Source organism: Eublepharis macularius, chromosome 14 (genome assembly GCF_028583425.1).
Source record: "Eublepharis macularius isolate TG4126 chromosome 14, MPM_Emac_v1.0, whole genome shotgun sequence".
In the NCBI taxonomy this organism is placed as follows: Eukaryota; Metazoa; Chordata; class Lepidosauria; order Squamata; family Eublepharidae; genus Eublepharis; species Eublepharis macularius.
Window position 1 is genome coordinate 5,492,631 of NC_072803.1, and position 20,638 is coordinate 5,513,268.

General features: G+C 47.8%; 1 protein-coding gene across 1 annotated transcript in view; it reads left to right on the plus strand.

Annotated features, from left to right (window-relative positions):
- Positions 1–20,220, plus strand: part of POU2AF1 (POU class 2 homeobox associating factor 1) — a 32,052-nt gene extending 11,832 nt beyond the window's left edge. The window contains exons 2-5 of the mRNA XM_054998389.1: positions 13,382–13,509; positions 14,203–14,245; positions 14,346–14,617; positions 19,452–20,220. Coding sequence (XP_054854364.1) covers positions 13,382–13,509; positions 14,203–14,245; positions 14,346–14,617; positions 19,452–19,763 — 755 coding nt within the window. The 3' untranslated portion in view covers positions 19,764–20,220. The remainder of the gene's footprint in view (positions 1–13,381; positions 13,510–14,202; positions 14,246–14,345; positions 14,618–19,451) is intronic.
- The last annotated feature ends 418 nt before the right edge of the window (positions 20,221–20,638 follow it).

The window sequence follows — 20,638 nt, forward strand, 5'->3', positions numbered from 1 at the left end:
TATTCCTGGTCTGGTCAACCCAGAAGTTTCAAATGGCTTCAGGAGCCAATGACAAATGACCTTATTTTCTTCTGTAGTTGTAGAAAGCTTTGGGGGTTTGGTTAGAACAAGTCATCTGTAGTCTTTTAGGTTATGCATTAAGGTTGCCATCTCCAGGTTTGGAAATTCCTGGATATTTGAGGGAAGTGGAGACTGGAGAGGATGGGTATGGGGTGGGGGGTATAATGCCATAGAGTCCACCCTTCAAAGCAGTTGTTTTCTCCAAGGAAACTAATCTCTGAGGCCTGGAGATCAATTGTCATTCCGGAAGATCTCCAGACACCATCTGGAGGATAAGGTGAAAACCAAGAAAGGCAAAATGTCCAATGTACGGAAAATAATGTATTCAGTAAAATCACAATCAATGACTCACAACTTGAGGGCGTGATTCATTGATTGTGATTTTACTGACTACATTATTTTCTGTACATTGGACATTTTGCCTTTCTTGGTTTTCACCTTATGTTCCATTAGAGAGGTTGCCCTGTATATTTGCACCATCTGGAGGATGGCAACCCTAGAAGGTCCCATTCACAGACTATGAGATTCCCAGTTGAACCCCAGATCTTCCAGGAAGGCAACAGTTAGTGATAATTCTATTTTGAGGCTATATATCTAAAAAGAAGTGAAATGGGCAACTTGTACGGCCAAAATCTTGTTCCCCAAGGCAAGGTTGAGGCCCTGTATAGACCACAAATGTCCAGTCATTTTGTACTACTTTTGCTAAGATGCCAGCAAATACGGGCAATTGCAGTTTGCCAAGGTGCTGAGAATTCTGTTAATCCCCTTTCTATGGAACTACAATCTCCAGGGTTCCGTGGAAGACGGAATGACTAGTTCTTTTAAAAGAAATGTCATAAACATTACAAATCAAAGGCAGATTAAAGAGGGACATAAAATATTAAACAGACCCCCTTATACCGATTCCTACAGGAATAGGCAGTACCTCCTGTCTTCAGGGAAGATGGAATGACTGTCAAATGGTCCCACACTTTAAAAAAGAAATTGCCACAAATTTAGGCCGTTTTCACACTGCTTACCTTCTCTTGGAACGACCCGGAACATCACACAAAAAACATGGAAGATCGAGTTTTCTCATGCGAGATTTGGGCGACATCGCACAAATCTCGCACGAGAAAACGTGATCATCCGTGGTTTTTGCGCAATGTTCCGGGTCATTCCGAGAGAAGGTAAGCAGTGTGAAAACGGCCTTGGTCCGAAAAAAGAATGCAGAACATGCTGGCATGCGATGGGGACATGAGTCTCTTGATATTCAATTTAATGGAGGAGGAGAGTGCCCTCAAGTTATAGCTGACTTATGGCGACCCCCTTGTGGATTTTCATGGCAGGAAACTAACCGAGGTGGTTTGCCACTGCCTGCCTCTGCAACCCTGGTCTTAAAAGGCCATTCCAAAACTAAATGGCTAGTTAGACCCACCAGAATTGTGTGCTGTGGCTGTGTCCTCAGTACTGCTTAGGAGAGCTTTAGTGGTTGAGTGCGTGCACACAGCTGTTGCGTTCAGGGGATCATCTCTGTATAAACAAAGTCAAGTGTGGTTTCTTTTCTTTAAACAGACATGAAGGTGTGAGAAAGTATTTTTGTGCACTGCTGGTTTCTTTTCCCAAAGCTACGGGCCAAGATTCCCAATCGGTTTGTTAAAATGCTTCTATGCCCCCTGCTTTTGCTGTCCTTGAATGTTTGCTTGTCAATTCTTCGACAAGCAGGAAAAGATTTCCATTGTATCTTCGCAATGTTTATTTGTGTTTTTTTTAAATGGTGTGTGTGAATTTGAGTGTGATTATATCAGAGAAGCAAGAAGAGAGAAGAAAAGAAATGTTTGCTTGGCTTTGCCCTGCACAACTGATAGATTTGTCACCTGCCAAGACCCGATGAGAAAAGTCGAGGTGAAAAAACAGCCGCCCAGGCATGTCAGCTCTCCCCAAATGGCAACGTGCTGTCAGTGGGCAGTTGTGGTGACTCAACTGGAAAAAAAGAGTTCACTTTCAACTAACTGGGAAAGAAGCAGTTTAAAGAGTTTAGCTTAGTGCTGGCAACTCAAGTCCATCATCAGCCCAACTCCTCTCCTGGAATGGAACAGGGTAGGACACAGTCTCTCTCTAAACGAGATGCCTCGCTGCGTGTTCATCAAGTGTAGGGAGATGCAATGTTAGCCAGGAAACATAGTTTAAAAAGATAGAGCTGGCAGAGATCGCTCCTCAGAGGGTTTGTTAATTTCATCTTTGCCTTCCTAAAGGCTTTGTCAATTTCACCTCTCCAATCTAAAACTGTGTGGGATCACAACCAGAGGGCAGAGAGGAATGGCAATGGGCTGGAGCTGCCTTCCAGAGCCAGGCTTGGACCTGGAGACGATATAATGAGCTGAAGTTTCCCTTTCACAGCCCCTTCACACAGAGTCTCTCTACACAAGACGTCTGATAGGTGAAGGTGCAATGTTAGCCAGGAAGGGTAGTTTAAAATGATAGAGCCGGCGGCAGGGCAAATGTTTGCTATACACTGGAAACTGCCACCTCTGGATTGGAAAATTCCTGGAGATTTCAGAGTAGAGCCTCGGGAGGGCAAGGTTTGGCAAAGGAAGGGACCTTAGCGGGATGTAATGCCAAGCAGTCCACCCTCCATAGCAGCCCTTTTCTCCAGCTGAACTGAACTCTGTAGTCTGGATATCGGGTGCAATTCCAAGAGGTCGCTAGGCCCTGCCAGGACCTTAGCAACTGTAAAGACTCATCATGGCCGGAGACCTGCATGGATTCATTCATCAGCCGGAGGAACTTGTGGCTTGGTCTGAGATCTGTTCTGTACAGGGGCCGGAAGGTGGTGGTAGAATGAAGTATTCAACTTCCAAAATTGTGCAAGGAGCATTTAAACTGGGATCTCCCTGTCTGAAGTGGAAAGTCTGCTCCTCCAGCTCGGGGTTCTATCATCCCATTGTGGAGCTGCGCGTGTGGACCAGGCATGACTTAGAGTTCCCCTCGGTTTATCCCTGTGATCAGATTTCAGAGGCAGAACGAGTGACGCAATCCCCAGAAATCAGCCGAGAATGTTTATAGAGACTGTTGATATTTTGGAAATGGGGATTCTTGCGGAGACATGCTAAAACGTTCCCTTTCCCAGATAGATAATTATGTTTACCTCTTGGCAGCAATAAGCTAGCGGATGCCCTGGGAGGAGGGACAGGGTTCAATTTGGGTTTAAAAAGTCTATTTAAAAATAAGATTTAAAAAATCTCTCTGTCAGTCCTGAAAAATCTAGCCTAGCGCAATAAACACCACTAAGAGAAAGACCGCAGGCTGGTAGGATGCTGGTGGAAAGCTTCCCAAGGCAGGGTCCCTTTGGCGTTCTTATCCCACCCACAGACACTGCGGTGCTTGGTGCAGCGAACAGAACTGAGATAAGAATTCTGCCTTTGAGGAAGCCAAGACAGCAAGAAGCCTCCTCTTTGCTCCTTCAGGAGCCAATGTTTGCCAGACCGATGGCAGAGCTATCCATCTGCTTAGCCTTGCCAAGCTACCCATGCCCAGGCTGTGGGGCATATTCTGAAGGTGCTCCTAGACACACGGCTGTTCTTTCGAAAGACCAACAAGCAATGTTTTCCTTGCCCCCATTAACGACCCTGGTCAAGGTTCAGCTGTTCAGATAGCTTTCCGGTGTCAGGATCTTAGGCCTCAACAATTATTATACTTAAGCAAAATACCCATCGTGCTGGTAGGGATACGCACACAAGGATACTGTCAGGTTGGGGACTGTGTGCATGTTTCCTGCCCTCGTTGCTGGAAGTCAGAGCTGTTCTTATGTGCCAGCCCGAGTTCTGTTTCATGGCCATGCTGGAGGATTTTGGGATAGATAAGGAAACAATCTTCCTGTGCCAGGGACAGGGCCGGCACGTCCATTGAGGTGGTGGGGGCAGCTGCTGCAAGTGCTGAACTTAGAAAGAGGCACTGTCCCCGCTTGCCTCTCCACCCCTTCGCCACTGCTGCTTGCCTCGGCTCGGGTCCCAGCAAGCTGGGCACCCTGGCAGCACGGCAGCGAGCAGGGAGGCGAGTGGGGAAGCAGGCTGCCCCACTCGCCTCTCCACCCCTTCTCCGCTGCTGCCCACCTTGGCTCAGCTCCCGGTAAGCTGGGTGCCCCGGCGGTGCAGCAGCGAGCAGGGAGGCGAGTGGGGAAGTGGGCTGCCCCACTTGCCTCTCCGCCCCTTTGCCACTGCTGCCCACCTTGGCTCGGCTCCCAGTGAGCCAGGCGCCCCGGCAGCATGGCAGCGAGCAGGTATCATGCCTCAGGTGCCAGAAACGCTGGCGCCAGCCCTGGCCAGGGAGCTTACAGGTTCAAGGTTTGTCTCTTTCTCCTCAATGGTCTCTCCTTCTTTGGAGGTTTTTAAGCAAAGGCTAGATGGCCATCTGACAGCAAGGCTGATTCTGTGAACCTGGGCAGATTATGAGAGGGAGGGCAGGAAGGAGTGCTTAGCTCCTGTGGCCCCTTCTTACACACCCGGGGAAATGCCAAGCGCCACCTTAGAGTCAGGGAGCAATTTTCCTCAGGCCAGTTTGGCTAGAGACCCTGACGGTGTTTTGTCATCTTCTGGGCATGGAGCAGAGGTCACCGGGGGGGGGGCAGTTGTGAATTTCCTGCATTGTGCAGAGGGTTGGACTAGATGACCCTTCAGATCTCTTCCAACTCTATGATTCTAATAGAGATCCAAAGTGTCTTAAACCATTCTCCTCTCCTCCATTATATCCTCACAACAACCCTGTGAGGTAGGTTAGGCTGAGAGGGTGTGTGTTATGTATTGAGCTAGCTTCAAGGTAGAATTCGAACCTCACAATGTAGGACTCCCAGTCCTTGGAGGCTGAGTCAAAAGGCCCAAAGTGGCCCGCGGTAGCCATTGTCCCCTTGCGCTGGCGGAGGGGCGAGCGAGTGCGGCTGGACAAGGCGACAATTCCTTGCTGGGCGTGATTCAGCTCTGTGGCGCGGGGCTGCTTACCCGCATGTCGTGATTTCTCTCAGCGCGGGGCTGCCTACCCGCATGTAGTGATTTCGCTCTGGGCACTCCTCTTGCGGGGCTGCATACCCGTGCTGTATCCCACCTTCGTCGCCAGTATTAAGTACTGGGGTAGGCCCCACAAGTGACTCAGCCAGGCAGTGACTTCAGCTCATAGTATAGTTTATTGTACAAGAGAAGAACAACTGGCCCCGAAAGGGCCACAATATATACACTCCCAACTCCACCCCATATCCATAACAACCCAATAAGAACGTGGGCTTTAGGATCCTTCATTTGCATGCACACAACAAAAGACATCCTGTTTACTTGATTGCAATTGGCTCCTGTCCAAGGAATAACGATTGGTTGCTGACATCCCAATTCCTGATAGGATTGGTTACCTTAGGAGCCTAGTTCTCCTTGAAGCTAGCTCAATACATAACACCTGATCGCGGGATCCGCCCCCTCCGAGCTCTCCGACAGGCTCCGGGAAGTGCTGCGCCGCCTCCAAGACGCGGGACTCAAGGTAAAGAAGGAGAAGTGCCAGTTCGGCGTGCCCAGAGTGGAGTTCCTAGGATTCCTCATTGATGCAGACGGAATCCACCCAACGGATAGCAAGGTGCAAGCCATCTCCCAAGCTCCGCCACCTCGCTCCAAGAAGGAACTCCAAGCCTTCTTGGGGCTACTGAACTTTTACCACGCCTTCCTACCACACAAGGCGTCGCTGGCGGAACCCTTGCACCGCCTCCTGGAAAAAAACGCCAAGTGGACGTGGGACCGCAGGCACGCCCGTGCGTTTACAGCGGTCAAGGAGCTCCTGTCATCCGAGGCAGTGCTGACGCATTTCGACGAAAGCAAGCCGCTCATCCTTGCCAGCGATGCTTCTCCGTATGGGATCGGCGCTGTGCTGAGCCACCGGATGCCAGACGGCCGGGAGGCGCCGATCGCCTACTTCTCAAGATCCCTGTCACGAGCTGAGCAGAACTACGCACAGATCGACAAGGAGGCCCTGGCACTGGTAGCAGGAGTCAAGAAGTTCCACGACTACGTCTACGGGCGGCGGTTTGAGATAACCACGGACCACAAGCCGCTACTCGGCCTATTAGCGGCGGACCGGCAAACGCCGCAAGTAATGTCGCCCCGGATGCTGCGCTGGTCGGTGTTCCTGTCTGCCTACGACTACCAGCTGTCCTACAGGCCGGGGAAGGCCATTGGGCATGCCGATGCCCTCAGCCGCCTGCCATTGCCAGAGCCTGCCGATGACCCCTCACCGGCCCACGGGGTCATGCAGATCGAGGACTTGCCACAGCCCCCCCTTGTGGCTTCGGACATAGCGGCACACTCTGCCAAGGACCCCACTCTCTCCTGGGTCCTCAACTGGGTGTGGAGGGGGTGGCCAGCGGGGGGAGCTGAACCTGAGCTCCAACCATTTCACTCCCGCCAACTTGAGCTATCAGTGCACAAAGGGTGTCTACTCTGGGGGAGCAGGGTCGTCATTCCCCCCAAGCTGCGACAGCGGGTGCTAGAGGCGCTGCACGTGGGGCACCCAGGGATAGTAAAGATGAAGGCGCTGGCCCGCAGCTATGTGTGGTGGCCGGGAATAGACAGGGAGGTGGAAGGATGGGTCCGTGCTTGCCAGCCTTGCCAAGAAGCCCGGCCCGAAATGCCGCAAGCTCCGGTGCGAGCCTGGGAGACAACGCGAACGCCATGGTCGCGGCTCCACATAGACTTTGCGGGCCCCTTCCAAGGACACACTTTCCTAGTTGTTGTGGACTCATACTCCAAGTGGCTGGAGGTAGTCCCGGTATCAGCCATGACGTCGGGAGTTGTCATCCGCGCCCTTCGGCGCCTAATTGCAACACACGGGCTGCCGGACACCATCGTGTCGGACAACGCCGCCCAGTTCACGTCGCGGGAATTTCAAACGTTCCTGGAGAACAATGCCATCCGGCACGTCACATCGGCGCCGTTTCATCCCTCCACGAACGGGCAAGCGGAGCGCATGGTGAGGTCAACGAAGGAGTCACTGCACAAGCTTGGCCGGGGGGACTTTAGCCAGCGCCTGGCGGACCTCTTGCTGCGTCAACACATCACCCCCCATGCCACGACGGGCCGGAGCCCAGCAGAGCTGCTAATGGGGCGGAGGTTGACCACACTACTGGATCGGCTGCACCCAGACTTCGCACCCGACGCCAAAGGAGAGACGGAGGCGCCGGACCCACCCCGAGCGTTCCAGCCAGGCGACCGAGTGTATGCCCGGAACTACGGGGCCGGGCCAGTCTGGATACCGGCAACCATCTCCAGGACTACCGGACCCGTCTCCTACGAAGTAGCCGACTCCGAGGGCAAGATCTACCGCTGGCACATCGACCAGCTGCGGAAACGATGGCCACCGCGAGAGCCGGAACGGGACGGTAACTTGCCCCCTTGTGTCACAGAGACTAGAGAGGTAGCTGGTGCGGCAACCGGGAGCCACCCGGGCAGGCCGCGGGGAAGCCACGACCCGCTACCCATGACACACGGCGCTGCAGGCGCCGCCGAGACAACCCCCTCCATTCCTGCTGGGGAACCGGCAACCGATAGCGAGGGACCGACCGCGGGGAGCCAGAACACAGAGGGGTTGCGCAGGTCCCAACGGGTGCGCCAACCACCGGCCTTTCTGGGGGACTATGTTTGGAGCGGGGCGCCCCAAGCTTAGGGGGGAGGGGTGTTATGTATTGAGCTAGCTTCAAGGAGAACTAGGCTCCTAAGGTAACCAATCCTATCAGGAATTGGGATGTCAGCAACCAATCGTTATTCCTTGGACAGGAGCCAATTGCAATCAAGTAAACAGGATGTCTTTTGTTGTGTGCATGCAAATGAAGGATCCTAAAGCCCACGTTCTTTTTGGGTTGTTATGGATATGGGGTGGAGTTGGGAGTGTATATATTGTGGCCCTTTCGGGGCCAGTTGTTCTTCTCTTGTACAATAAACTATACTATGAGCTGAAGTCACTGCCTGGCTGAGTCACTTGCGGGGCCTACCCCAGTACTTAATAGTGTGGCTGGCCCAAGGTCACCCAGAAAGCTTCTGTGGCAGAGTGGGGATTCGAACCTGGGTCTCCCGGATCCTACTCCTGCCCTCCAACCCTACATCACACTGGCTGTCAAGGTTGACAGAGAAAGAGAGAGCGTGCAGAGGAAGAAGAGCAGAAAGAACGGCAATCAATAGAAAGGGCAGGAGAAGGACTTTACGCTTAATTCGAATTAGGAAAGAGGTTTGTGGATGCCTTTGAATTGGATAAAACTTATGTGGCATAGCAGTTAACGTGTCACATTTGGATATGGAAGACCGGGATTAAAATTCCTACTACAAAGTTCTCACTGGGCGACTTTCTGTCAGTGTCATTCGCTCGGCCTAACTTGCCTTATGGGGATAGTTTTAGGCAGGGCTTTTTTTCAGCGGGAACTCGGGGGAACGGAGTTCCGGAACGTCTTGAAAATGGTCACATGGCCGGTGGCCCCGCCCCCTGATCTCCAGACTGTCTGGAGATCAGGGGGCGGGGCCACCGGCCATGTGACCATTTTCTCTGAGGGCAACCCACTGAGTTCCACCCCATCTTTTCCCAGAAAAAAAGCCCTGGTTTTAGGTATGTACCTGTGTTGGTCTGCAGTCGAAGAGCAAGATCCAGGTCCAACAGCACCTTCTAGATTTCCCGGGTATGAGCTTTCAAGAGTCAAATCTCCCTTTGTTGGAGAAAATGGGGCGGGGGCTCAAGGTTTACCCAATGACAAGCTGCAAGAGCAGATATCACGTGTACATGGAGCTGTCGGATCATAAACTGCTTCTGGAAACAAATCCGAACTGCAACTGAAGAAATGCCAGGATATGAAATACGAAGAAACCCAAAAGTGGTATTGTCAGGTTATTTTAAAAGCTGTGCTGGAATGGACGATACGCAGAATTGGTCACGGCCTTGCCCTTAGCAATTGCCTTGACGGATGCGCATCACTGCATAATGCAAGCTTATTACCTCACCTTCAGTGACGCCGCGGCAGAAACGCATCGGGGATATAGCATTCTTAATAAAATCGACTTTGTCCCAGAGGGAAACCAAGAGCAATCAAAACAGGAGATTTGTAAAGAACTGGATGCTGTTCATTGAACATTGCAATATAACTTTTGGGGGGGGGGCATTTTCTTTGCTATAAATAAAAAATTAAAATGAGTGGTGTGAAGCAGTCTTTGAAAAAAGGGTGGGATTAAAAACAATCAAATAGATCAGTTGACTTTTTGTCTACACTCTTTAGTATGGAATTAACCTTAGTTTGACAACTTTCATTTGTTTAGAAAGCCAAAACATTTATTATTTTTTTCAATAATCTAGCACCCTCTTTCTGTAGGGCTTGGGGTGGTTTTTGATGGTCCATTCTGAATAAAAAAACAGACTAAAATAATGTATGCTAAATCCTCCACTGTCCAGACATTATCAGCTTGATAGTGTGCTCCATAATATGCATGACTATATACACTCTGCAAGCGTACAAGTAGAACCACTGAGGTCAATAGGACTACTCGTGCTTTTGTTTATATGAAGATCTTGAATTGCTTTTGAGGGCCTGGAACCTTTCACAGTTGTGAGGTTGATTCCTCAATGAATCTTCAGACCTGTACGAAATAATATTCTGATTTGTGTCCAGAGATCCAGAAGGATTAGTAAACCAGTTTATTTTCTCACCTGTTCTGCAATAATGTCATATTTGATGGATAGCGTTTTGTGCTAGATTTTTGTGCTGAGGAGCATTAAAAGTGTCGACGACCAAGTGACAATATTTACAGAAGAGCCTCAGGCATACGCAAGGCAGTTTCCTGGCACTTGAATCTGAAACAGATTATGGTTTAGGTTGAAGTGAACTGTGCATTTTAGCTGGCGGATTCCATTAAGCAAAGCCCACTAGGCCAACCTGATTCCAAGTCCAAAGCTGTTATTTGAAATCCGCTGGCTATAACAGGCATTGCATAGAGGCTGTAATGCTAGAGCTGGACACCAGGGGCGCCATTTAGGTAGGGCAGGACTGAGCATTTCTGTCCCTTCCATATCTGAAACCACGTTATCACTTCTTAGGAGAACCCTGTTTCTCTGGCCAGCACATTGTTTCTGCATTGAGTTACTACAGACAATTTAGTGAGCCTGCTATATTCCAGACAGGCAACCAGGGGATGTTCTAATTTGTCTACCAGCGTACCCAGTGATCCCAAGCCCACCCTCCCCTCATTATTATATGGTTCACCCCTCTTGGGTCAAGGTGCAGGCCATGGGTTTAAGCCTCCAGTGTGAAAAACTAACAAAGGCTCAAACTCCTCTTACATAAGCCAGGAAAAGCAGGAAAATGCGATGGACAGTGGAAGAACTTTGCCAAAGCCTCTGTAGCTGTTTGGTGTTCTGGTTAAGAGCAGCAGGACTCTAATATGGAGAGCCAGGGTTGATTCCCCACTCCTCCACTTGAAGCCGGCTGGGTAAACTTGGGTCAGTCACAGCTCCCTCTGAGCTCTCTCAGCCCCCACCTCATAGGGTGATTGTCATGATGATAATAATAATAATACATTTTGTGAACTGTTCTGAGTGGGCGTTAAGTTGTCATGAGGGGTAGTATATAAATCTAATGTTGTTGCTGTTATTTGTTTAACTTATTTGGAGAGGAGAGGGTTAAAGAGCCTTTCCCCCATGTTTAATCAAAAAGAGTCCAGTAGCACCTTTAAAACTAACCAATTTTATTGTAGCATAAGCTTTTGAGAATCACGTTCTCTTCGTCAGATGCATGGAGGGCAGAAGGAAACTGGTCAAATATAGAGGAGGAGAGGGGAGGGGAGGGGGGAGGAGGAGAGGGGGGATGTAAACAACTCCTTTGATATGGAGATGCAGGCAGCTCCTTTTGGTGTGGGGATCAGTTTGCTTGTGTAAAGATTCAAAGGAGTTTGCCGTGTTAGTCTGTAGTAGCAAAATCAAAAAGAGTTCAGCAGCACAAGCCCTCGATAACCACAGTCCTCCCCGCCAGATGCGAGAACGTGATTCTCAAAAGCTTATGCCACAATAAAATTGGTTAGTCTTAAAGGTGCTACTGGACTCTTTTTGATTTTGCTACTACAGACTAACACGGCTAACTCCTCTGGATCTATGACCAGAAGCTCTGCTTGCCCAAGCCAGATGCTGCCCATTTTCCGAGCATAAGTACCATATTTACTTTCCTCTGCAGAGCATGTATGACTTATCAAAAAGAGTCCAGTAGCACCTTTAAAACTAACCAATTTTATTGTAGCATAAGCTTTTGAGAATCACGTTCTCTTCGTCAGATGCATGGAGGGCAGAAGGAAACTGGTCAAATATAGAGGAGGGGAGGGGAGGGGAGGGGGGAGGAGAGGGGGATGTAAACAACTCCTTTGATATGGAAGTGCAAACAGCTCCTTTTGGTGTGGGGATCAGTTTGCTTGTGTAAAGGTTCAAAGGAGTTTGCCGTGTTAGTCTGTAGCAGCAAAATCAAAAAGAGTTCAGCAGCACAAGCCCTCGATAACCACAGTCCTCCCCACCAGATGCGAGAACGTGATTCTCAAAAGCTTATGCCACAATAAAATTGGTTAGTCTTAAAAGTGCTACTGGACTCTTTTTGATTTTGCTACTACAGACTGACACGGCTAACTCCTCTGGATCTTTTCCCCATGTTTGTGTCTCCATGGGACTGAGTATGTGGGCAGATCCAGTTCCAGCCCTTCAGCATTTGCTCCGGTCATCATATGGCCACAATTACATGCCAAGTCTTATGTATACATGCCTAGAGACACACATCTCTTTGTTAGCTCCCGTTTGTTTCTGAGGAGAACTCCCTGGTGGATTATGCCCCTCTGTGGACAAGTAAGAGGACAAGGTGGCTTTTGGGCTTTCTTTTTTAGGCACCAGACTGTCTTGCTGTTCACACAGATGTACAAAGCGTTCATACGGCGTTCTCATCAAGAACACTTCAGGGTTGCTCAGAGCCCTTTCAATTCTGGCCACATTCCACTGTGTTTGATATCAGCACTCCTACACTTCACATTAATTTATGTTTCTGATATGGATATAAAGAAACTTTGGACTCTTCAGATTTCTGGTGAATTTGGACTCCTTTTGTGTATTGACTTTTGCCTGTTTGTTGATTTGCTGCTGGGTAGAAAGAAGGAAAGGGGAGTTATTCGTTGAGCTATGCGACATACTGATTTCAGTCACAGCACACTGCAGAAATGCGGCTATGAAGGGATTTATCTATATTTCACGGATTTCCTGAACTTTGATGCAGCGGCAATTCACTGCCACAAAATAGTTTGTGTGTGATAAAGCTTAACAGTTTCAGATAGGAAAAAAACTGAATATTATATTTCCTTGTGACTCATACTGTCAAGACTTCAGAGTGGCTTTTGGTCTGGCTGCAGACCAGGTAGTACAGAGGAAGTGTTAGCAATTCATTAGCTTCAGCCCCCTGATCTGTAACCATACTGCTTAGCTAAAAAGCAATAAAACAATTACACCAATTCCAAACTATTTTATTCATCAGGATTCCCAAACAGCATATCCTAGCAACAATAAACGCACAACAGGTCTATTGTCTTCCAACACAGGATCTTTTCATTAAACCTAGGACAGTCAAACCAGATTCAAATCCAGTTTAAATCGGGGGATAGGTAGATGTGCCCTCCAAGTTACCCACGAAGAGTCACAAACCAAATAGGGAAAGTAACCAGTAATTTTGTGAAATGGTCTGAAACGTAAACCTGACTCTTGCCAGGGCTGGCCACTACGACTTTGGAAGAAAATGTTCAAAATCTTGATATTGAAATAACTTTTATCGAAAGCCATAGCGAAATCAGAACGTCTCACAATCCACAATTCAATATTCTACAATTCGCATTCAAGCCTGAGTCTGTGGGAAATGCACTCTGCACGTGCTCCAAGGAAGCCATGATTATTGCTTAACGTGTCTCAGCTCTGAACTTTGGTAATGGGGCCGAGCGCTGGGGAAGCATGCCAGATTAAGTCTTTTTTCATATCCGTACATTTACGCCATCTCATCAAAGGGGGGCTACGTTGTATTGTCAAAGGCTTTCATGGCCGGAGAATGATGATTGTTGTGGGTTTTCCGGGCTGTATTGCCGTGGCCACGGCAATACAGCCCGGAAAACCCACAACAACCATCGGGGGCTACGTTCATCCCCCACCCCACTCGATTAGAATCAAATCCACATTTTGCTCTGAAGGAGCAACACAGGAGTGTTTGGAGCCAAGAAAGGAAAGTATCCAAAGTAGCGTGGAAGAAAACTAACGCTCCAAATATTTTCCGTAGCTTCTGCAACTGAGCAACCTCCCCTGCCACGCCCCTATCAAGGTGTCCGTGTCAAGGAGCCAGTGAGGGAGCTTCTGAAGCGAAAACGTGGAATTGCTCAGAACGCAAACTCGGCTTCAGGAGCAACGGTAAGAAAGGAAGTTTGTGGGGGAAAGAAAGTATCTTCCTCCTGTGTAGATTCCATGATGTCAACTACACCGACCAGCCACTTGGGGATGGCAGATTAAAAGGGGAGCTGAAAGGAAATTTTGCACAACTTCTAAAAAAAAGGCAAGATTGCAAAAGTCTTGAGACTTAAATCTGAGTGGGGACTTGAGCATGACACCCACACACATGTGCAGCAGAAACGAAGAGATGCTGCTTCTGATCACATAGTGATCGAGTGGAGCGCAAGTGAACAGGGAGGAATACATGTGAGGGCCAAGCTAGAAGTGAGGAATTACGCTTGAATGGCAAGTGTACAGACTCACATGTATTTCTCCCTGTTCACTTGCGGTCCACAGGCGCTCCAATTGATCACGTAGTGTCTGAGTCTGTTCACTTGCCATTCAAGTGTAATTCCTCACTTCTAGCTTGGCCCCGAGTCTGCCCACTTGCCATTCAAGTGTAATTCCTCACTTCTAGCTTAGCCCTGGGATCCTTCCCGCCTTCTCCAAAGAGAGGCTTTTATTCTGAGAGCTTCTTTGACTTGGCTTGGAGGGGGTCATGCTGTGAACATTGCTGATGCTGAAATAAGTTTCCTACTTGGCCTCTGAGTAATTGTGTTTCTGGCATTTATATCTTGCTTAAACGGCTGATGCCAATCTGTTCTTTCCTTTTAGGTGTTTTTCCCCCACCAGCCACTTCCATCCTATTCACCCACTGGTAATGCTTTCAGAATTCTTTTCACCCCCCACCCTTTTGTCCATTGCTTTGTTTTCTGCTCCCCTCTTGGGTGAACTTTCGATTGTCTTCTTTCTTGCAGGCCAGGTCTGCACAGAATCGGATTTGGTTGCACCTTCGTTGCCAATTACCGATGATACGTCGCTCTACTCTGGGTGGGTGGCTCAACCAGCGGCAGCCTCCCTACAGCCACTGACCCAGTGGACTACCTACCCAGATTATGTGTCGCATGAAGCGGTCAGCTGTCCTTATACAGCAGACATGTATGTTCAGTCCATGTGCCCCAGCTATACCCTTGTTGGAACGTCTTCAGTACTGACCTATGCATCTCAGCCACTGATCACAAACTTTGCGGTAAGTTTGTTCACACAGCAGGTCCAAACTTCAAGGTTGCTAGATGTGGATATGAAGAACTAACTTTGCTTATTTGTTTCTAGAAAAAAATGTTTTGCTGAAAACCAATGCTGAACAGGAACATACACATATCTTTGGAGGAGGGAGTTCTGCTGCATAGGGCTACCAAGTCCATCTTGGGAGATTTCTGGAGGTTTGGGGGTGACGCCCAGGGAGGGAGGAGTTTGGAGATAAGAGGTGGCACATGGGACATAAAATCATCCTGTGATGTCACATCATGTGATATCATATCCTGTAATGTCACATCCCAATCAAAGTTTTATCAACCCCTCCCCTTCATGTGAGGTCACTTCCTCCCACCAAAATATAAAATTTAAACTTAAATTTTCCACCTCATATCATGACCCTTTCCCTCCCACCTTGCATCACTTGTAGGCTTCTGTATGTCATACTAATGTTTTGATCCTAAGTATTTGTGGTGGTATAACTGGCTGCTATCCAGATATGTTCCACTCAACCTTACAAAGCTTTTAAAGTTTTTTTCAGTGTTGGGGGAAGTCCAATCTGGAAACCCATAAGAGGATGCTAGCAGACAGCAGTCCCTTTCTCATCTCAGTCTCTAACAGCCTCTGGCCTTTAGTGTCTTCACAGGTGACAATCACCTTCTCCTAGTCTTTATGATATACCATAGTGTAACTTTATATGGGTTCTATGGGGCTTAGGAAGCAAACTTTCACACAATTGTAAGTTAAGATTTTTTAAAAAAATCATTTAACAGTAAATACAATACAGCTATTTTTTCCTTTAACTCAACTCATAAGTGCAACCATACAGAAACTTTCAGCCAACAATATCTTTGAAAAGGTAAACGGTAGAGGTGGGCACGAACCAGGAAAATACCGAACCGTGCGGTTATTGAATTTTCACAAACTTGCCCTGGTTCACGAACAGGTTTGTTTGGTTCATGAAAACGCCACTTTCCGGAGAGCAGAAGGTCACTTCTGGGGCTGCAGAAAGCCCATCCCTCCGTTGCCTAGGAAACTGATTGGCACCAGGTGGTCTGCAGTGATGGACTGAAAAATGAACCAAACGAACCGGCCTAAAGTTCGTGGTGGTTCATCAGAAATGGGCTCTGATGAACCACTGGTTTGCGAACCATGAACCGGCCTGGTTCATAATGAATTTTGGTTCGTATTTCGATTTGTGCCCACCTCTAGTAAACAGTTCAACTTGTCAGATCCCAGCAAGTGGTAGAATCCTTTTTCACAATCTTTCCAGTTTGAAGCAATCGGAACCCAGGCTTCTGTCCTCTTCTTGGAGAATTACAATCCTGCAAAAATAATACAATTCCAGTTACATCAACCAAACACAATACACAAATACCACTTTCAGTCATATTGTTCACATACAACATTTCTAATTACCTTATTCAAGGTGATAAGAGCATATTAATTATTATCAAGCTCCCCAGCAACCGGCTTCTTCCTCAGCTGCCTGGCTCTAGCTACTGACTCCGCCCTACTGGGCGAAACCAATTACCTCAAAGGGGTTACAATAGCAGAAGTAGAAGTTCACCCTCTGTAGTCACTCTACAACTTCCATTTCTTCTAGACTTTAGGGTAAACCATAGAGTCTACCCTCCAACACCTGCCATTTCCTCCAAGGAAACTGATGGGAGATCAGTTGTCATGACGGGAGAACTCAGGCCACTCTTCTGCAACTTTCTTGCCAGTGGTGAAAATGCTACATCTCATGCGCTTATCCTACGCACTTCAGATTAGTCTGGGCTTGAACCTCTACCACTACTTCGCAGGGTGGGGAGGAGTGGGGGGTGATTCAATTCTATGAGTTTGGGGTGAATCCTAGAATATTGCCCCAATGCAATGCCATCATTTCCAGTTTCACACTGGAAGTGATGTCACAAGTTAGCACACTGTTAAATTACTTGTCCTGCTGCCCCCAATTCTCATACTGGGGCACCAGCATCAGTTGAGAACCCTACCTCAGATGGATGGAACACACACAACAACAACAGACCCCCCCCCCCCGCAATAGATCTCCCCCAGTAGGTCTGTTTTCCCGTTTCTTTGCAGATTTCAAATGTGATGTTTCCCCCATCCCTTCAAATCGCACTTCACTATCAATTATCAAATATTACAATTGCATAATATTGGGTGCTAAATAATTACGTATTATCTAAAGTATTTGTATCCTGTTTTTCTTCTGCATAGTGGGAGAATAGGAAATTGTTGTGAATATTTAGCAAATATTTTAATTGTCTGGCAAATATTCAATATCAGCATTTTACAATTTTGGGTAATCTTGTGGAAAATTTGGGGGAGCAAAACCTCCTTGCTTCTGATTTAAACTGAGTTAAGGTTCGTATAAGGAAGGATCCTTAGGATATCATTCTCAGCTGAAGAAGAATGAAATGCAGGATGGTTCGTTTCCCAGAAGCCTTGACTGAGCCAGGAGTCTCACCGTTTTGATTCACAACATTTGAGCTGTTGTAACGGAAGAAGGCCATAAATTCCATTGTTCTGTCTTGCTACCTGGATATTGAATATCAGATTTGAATATTAACAGAGAGGCCTGGATGATATATTTAAGCTCTCTGTTTTTCAGCGCACTATTTTGACAATATTATTTATTGTGGCCTTTTCAATTGCAATTACTAATAATTTTCTTTATACAGTTTGCTACCAACAAATAGGGTCACACACAACAGAATAAACCTATTTTCAGAAAGTGAGACTTACTAGATATTCTAGAAATGCTTAGCTAAACAGTGTAATCTGGCTGCTATCGGTCCTCTGGGGCAGCGAATGACTAGGAACGTTCACATTATTTAAAGGGTCGATCTTCCCCTAAGAGGCAGTATCAAATAACATAAAAACATTAAGAATTCAGAAACCACAGCTTAGAAAGTAATTACTACCTCCCGCACAGTAGATATCAAGTATAAAAAAAGGAGGGCAAAATAAAAGAATCAGTAGAAGAACCATTAAATCAAGTTTCAAAGATGAGGTGCCAGCAATGAGAAGGCCCTGTCCCTAAGGTAGGGAATGTGGAAGTCCACGCCTCCAGATCTAAACTAATGGACAGGCTGTGATGGGGGAAAGCTATCCTCCCAGTTTCCTGGTCCTAGGTCTTTAATGTACAGGTTAGCAACAATTCTGTTTCCTTTCTTTCTTGCTTGCTTGCTTTCATTCATGCTTGCTTTTGTGCATTGATGTTTTTGGTTTTTGGTTTTCCCCTTTGCCCTTTTGATTTTGCAGATTCATTTTTATGCATGCTGTAATTTCCATGCATGTTCTGCATTTGTGCAGAATTTATATTTTATTTACAAATCTATCCAGTATTTTTTATTCTCTTCTTCCAAGGAGCTCAGGGAACTATACATGGTTCTCACCTCCCCATTTTATCTTCACAACAACCCTGGAAGGTAGGTTAGGCTGAGAGTGACTGACCCAGGGAGTTCGATGTTAGAGTGGAGATTTGAACCTGGGTCTCCCAGATTCTAGTCCTGTGACTGTAACCACTATACAACACCATTCCTGATTGTAACTCACCTTTAGTCCTTTTGGAGTGAAAGCTTGGGTAAAATGTCTAATATAAATACATAGGTAGATTTACACATAGAATATACATCATTTATATGTATATACAATGCTGATTAATAGCAATAGTAATACCCACAATTATATACTGATCTTCTAGATAGATTAGTTAGAGATGGGCATGAACAGGGAAAAAAACCAAACATGATGTTCGTTGTTCATTGCCATCCACAAACAGAGACTCACAAACAACCACGAACATAGTCCTGTTCATGTTTGTGGGGACCAGCAGGCTCTCCTCCAGCCATCATCCAAGTTTGGTCAAAATCCCTACTGCACCACTCCCAAAAACCTGACCTGAGCAGGCAGCAGGAAAGGTACCAATAATAAATAATAGCTTGGCCCAGAGCCTGGCAGCAGCCCTGGAACTTGAAGGGGTAGATCCCTATTCCACCACACACAAAGAAAATTCAAGCTCCAATGCACTCTCTCTATCAAAATGCCAACAGCAGCTGTCTCTCCCGCTCCACTGTCTGCAAACTAAGCCAGAGCTAGGAGCCCCCCTCCCCCCTGCTCTTTGCTCCCTTGTAACAAATCTGGAGCTCCACACTTGGAAGAAAGACCTGCCTATCAAGCTAAATTGGGCTTAGATTGGGGTTTCCAGGGCAATAGCAGGAGTTCAGACAGAGTTCCCTGCCTAAGTTGCCAAGGGAATTGATTGCAGGTGCCAGCCTGATGAACAGCAACAAACAGCAACGAACGAGGCTTGCAACGACCACCTGTTCGTTTAGAATGGGGCCTCATGAACAGCTTGTTCACAAACAGCAGAATGGGCCGTTCGTGGCTTTTTTTGTTCGTATTGTTGTTTGTGCCCATCTCTAGTGACGAACCAAAAAACGAACCAAACAAACAGGCCTAAAGTTTGTGGCGGTTCATCAAAAATGGGCTTTGATGAACTGCCGGTTTGCGAACCACGAATTGGCCCAGTTCGTGATGAACGTTGGTTCGTATTTCGGTTCATGCTCACCTCTAGTGGTGACTTGCACATGTGAACAGGCCATGTTGGCTTGAACACCCTAAAAGGGACTTTCATATACAACGATGCCTTTTCCAAACTTCGCAATGAAGCTGCAAGGGTTGAGTTCTCAAGGGTCGGGCAATGGCAGGATGAGAGATGCATGTGTGACTCAGACTTTTGGACTCCTACATTGATGTATGGATCAGCTGCAAATCCTCAGATCAGGGCTGATGGGTTGGTGCATTTTCTCAAACAGGCGAGACCCTCCACTCCGGCTGTCATGCCTCATCTAGACGTGGTGGACCAGCAACCCTCCCTGAGCTACTTCCCGTGGACTCAGCCCATCTCAACGTTGCCAGGCCCTCCTCTGCAGTATCAACCCGTTTCGACTGCCCTCCCTGCCCCCCAGTTTGTCCCTCTTCCTGTTCCCGTTCCAGATCCAGTCCCGCATGAGCTGGAAGATGCCAGGAAGGAGATGGGCACGTTGACCATCGAGAAGCTCCTTCTGCAGGACGAAAACAGTGGCGCGTATGATCTAAACAACGGTCTCCCCGTCGAAGGACTTTAAAACCAGCGTGCCAGGAAATAAAGAGGGTGTGGAGTTTCTTGCGTGTTTCAGGGAGAAGTCAGTTGGGATGTGCAGCCAGGCTTGTCTCTCATTGAATCTCTCTCCAGGTTCTCACAAATACTGATAGGGAAACGCCAGCATCTGGGTGGTCCCTTTCATTTCCAAATGCTGGGCCAAAGAAGTAGAAGCTTAGAGTTGCCAGCCTCCTGGAATCTCCCAGAATTACAACTGATTTCCGGACAAGAGAGATCAGTTCCCCTGAAGAAAATGTCCGCTTCGGAGGGTGGTCTCTCTCTGGTGCTACACCTCGCTGAAGTCCATCTCCTTCCTGAACTCCACCCCCAGAATCTCTAGGTATTTCCCAACCAGGAGTTGGCAACCCTAAAAAGGCAACCCCTAATACTAGCCGCAACCTGCAACCAGAAATGCCGCTCCTCCTTTAGCTGTGGGTGAAAAAGCCTCCTTCTGTCTAGCTGGGTCAATCAGGCATGGAAGGAGAGAAAGGACACCAAGCTTGAAGGTAGATGCTTCAGTTTAAGTACTATGTGGGAAACAATGACTTGCGGGGGGGGGTGGGTTGGCCCAAAGCATTCCGTACTCCCGGCTTCTGCCTCAGGCTCAGAATTCAAGAGGTGTTGGGCTCTTTTAGAAAGCCCTCAATGTGTGTGTGTGGAGAAGACACAACTGCCCTCTCCGTCCTGGGAGTCTAGGACAGGGTGCAGATGTGTCCATCTCTCCCCAAATCATGATTCCATCCATTTTTGGAGCCGGAGAAAAGCGTCTCTCGAAGACCAAACAAAATCCACAGGCAGCAAGAGGCAATGTCTGCTGCGCTAATTTTTTGCTGGAGCAGCAACATGTGGCCCTGTCTCCCA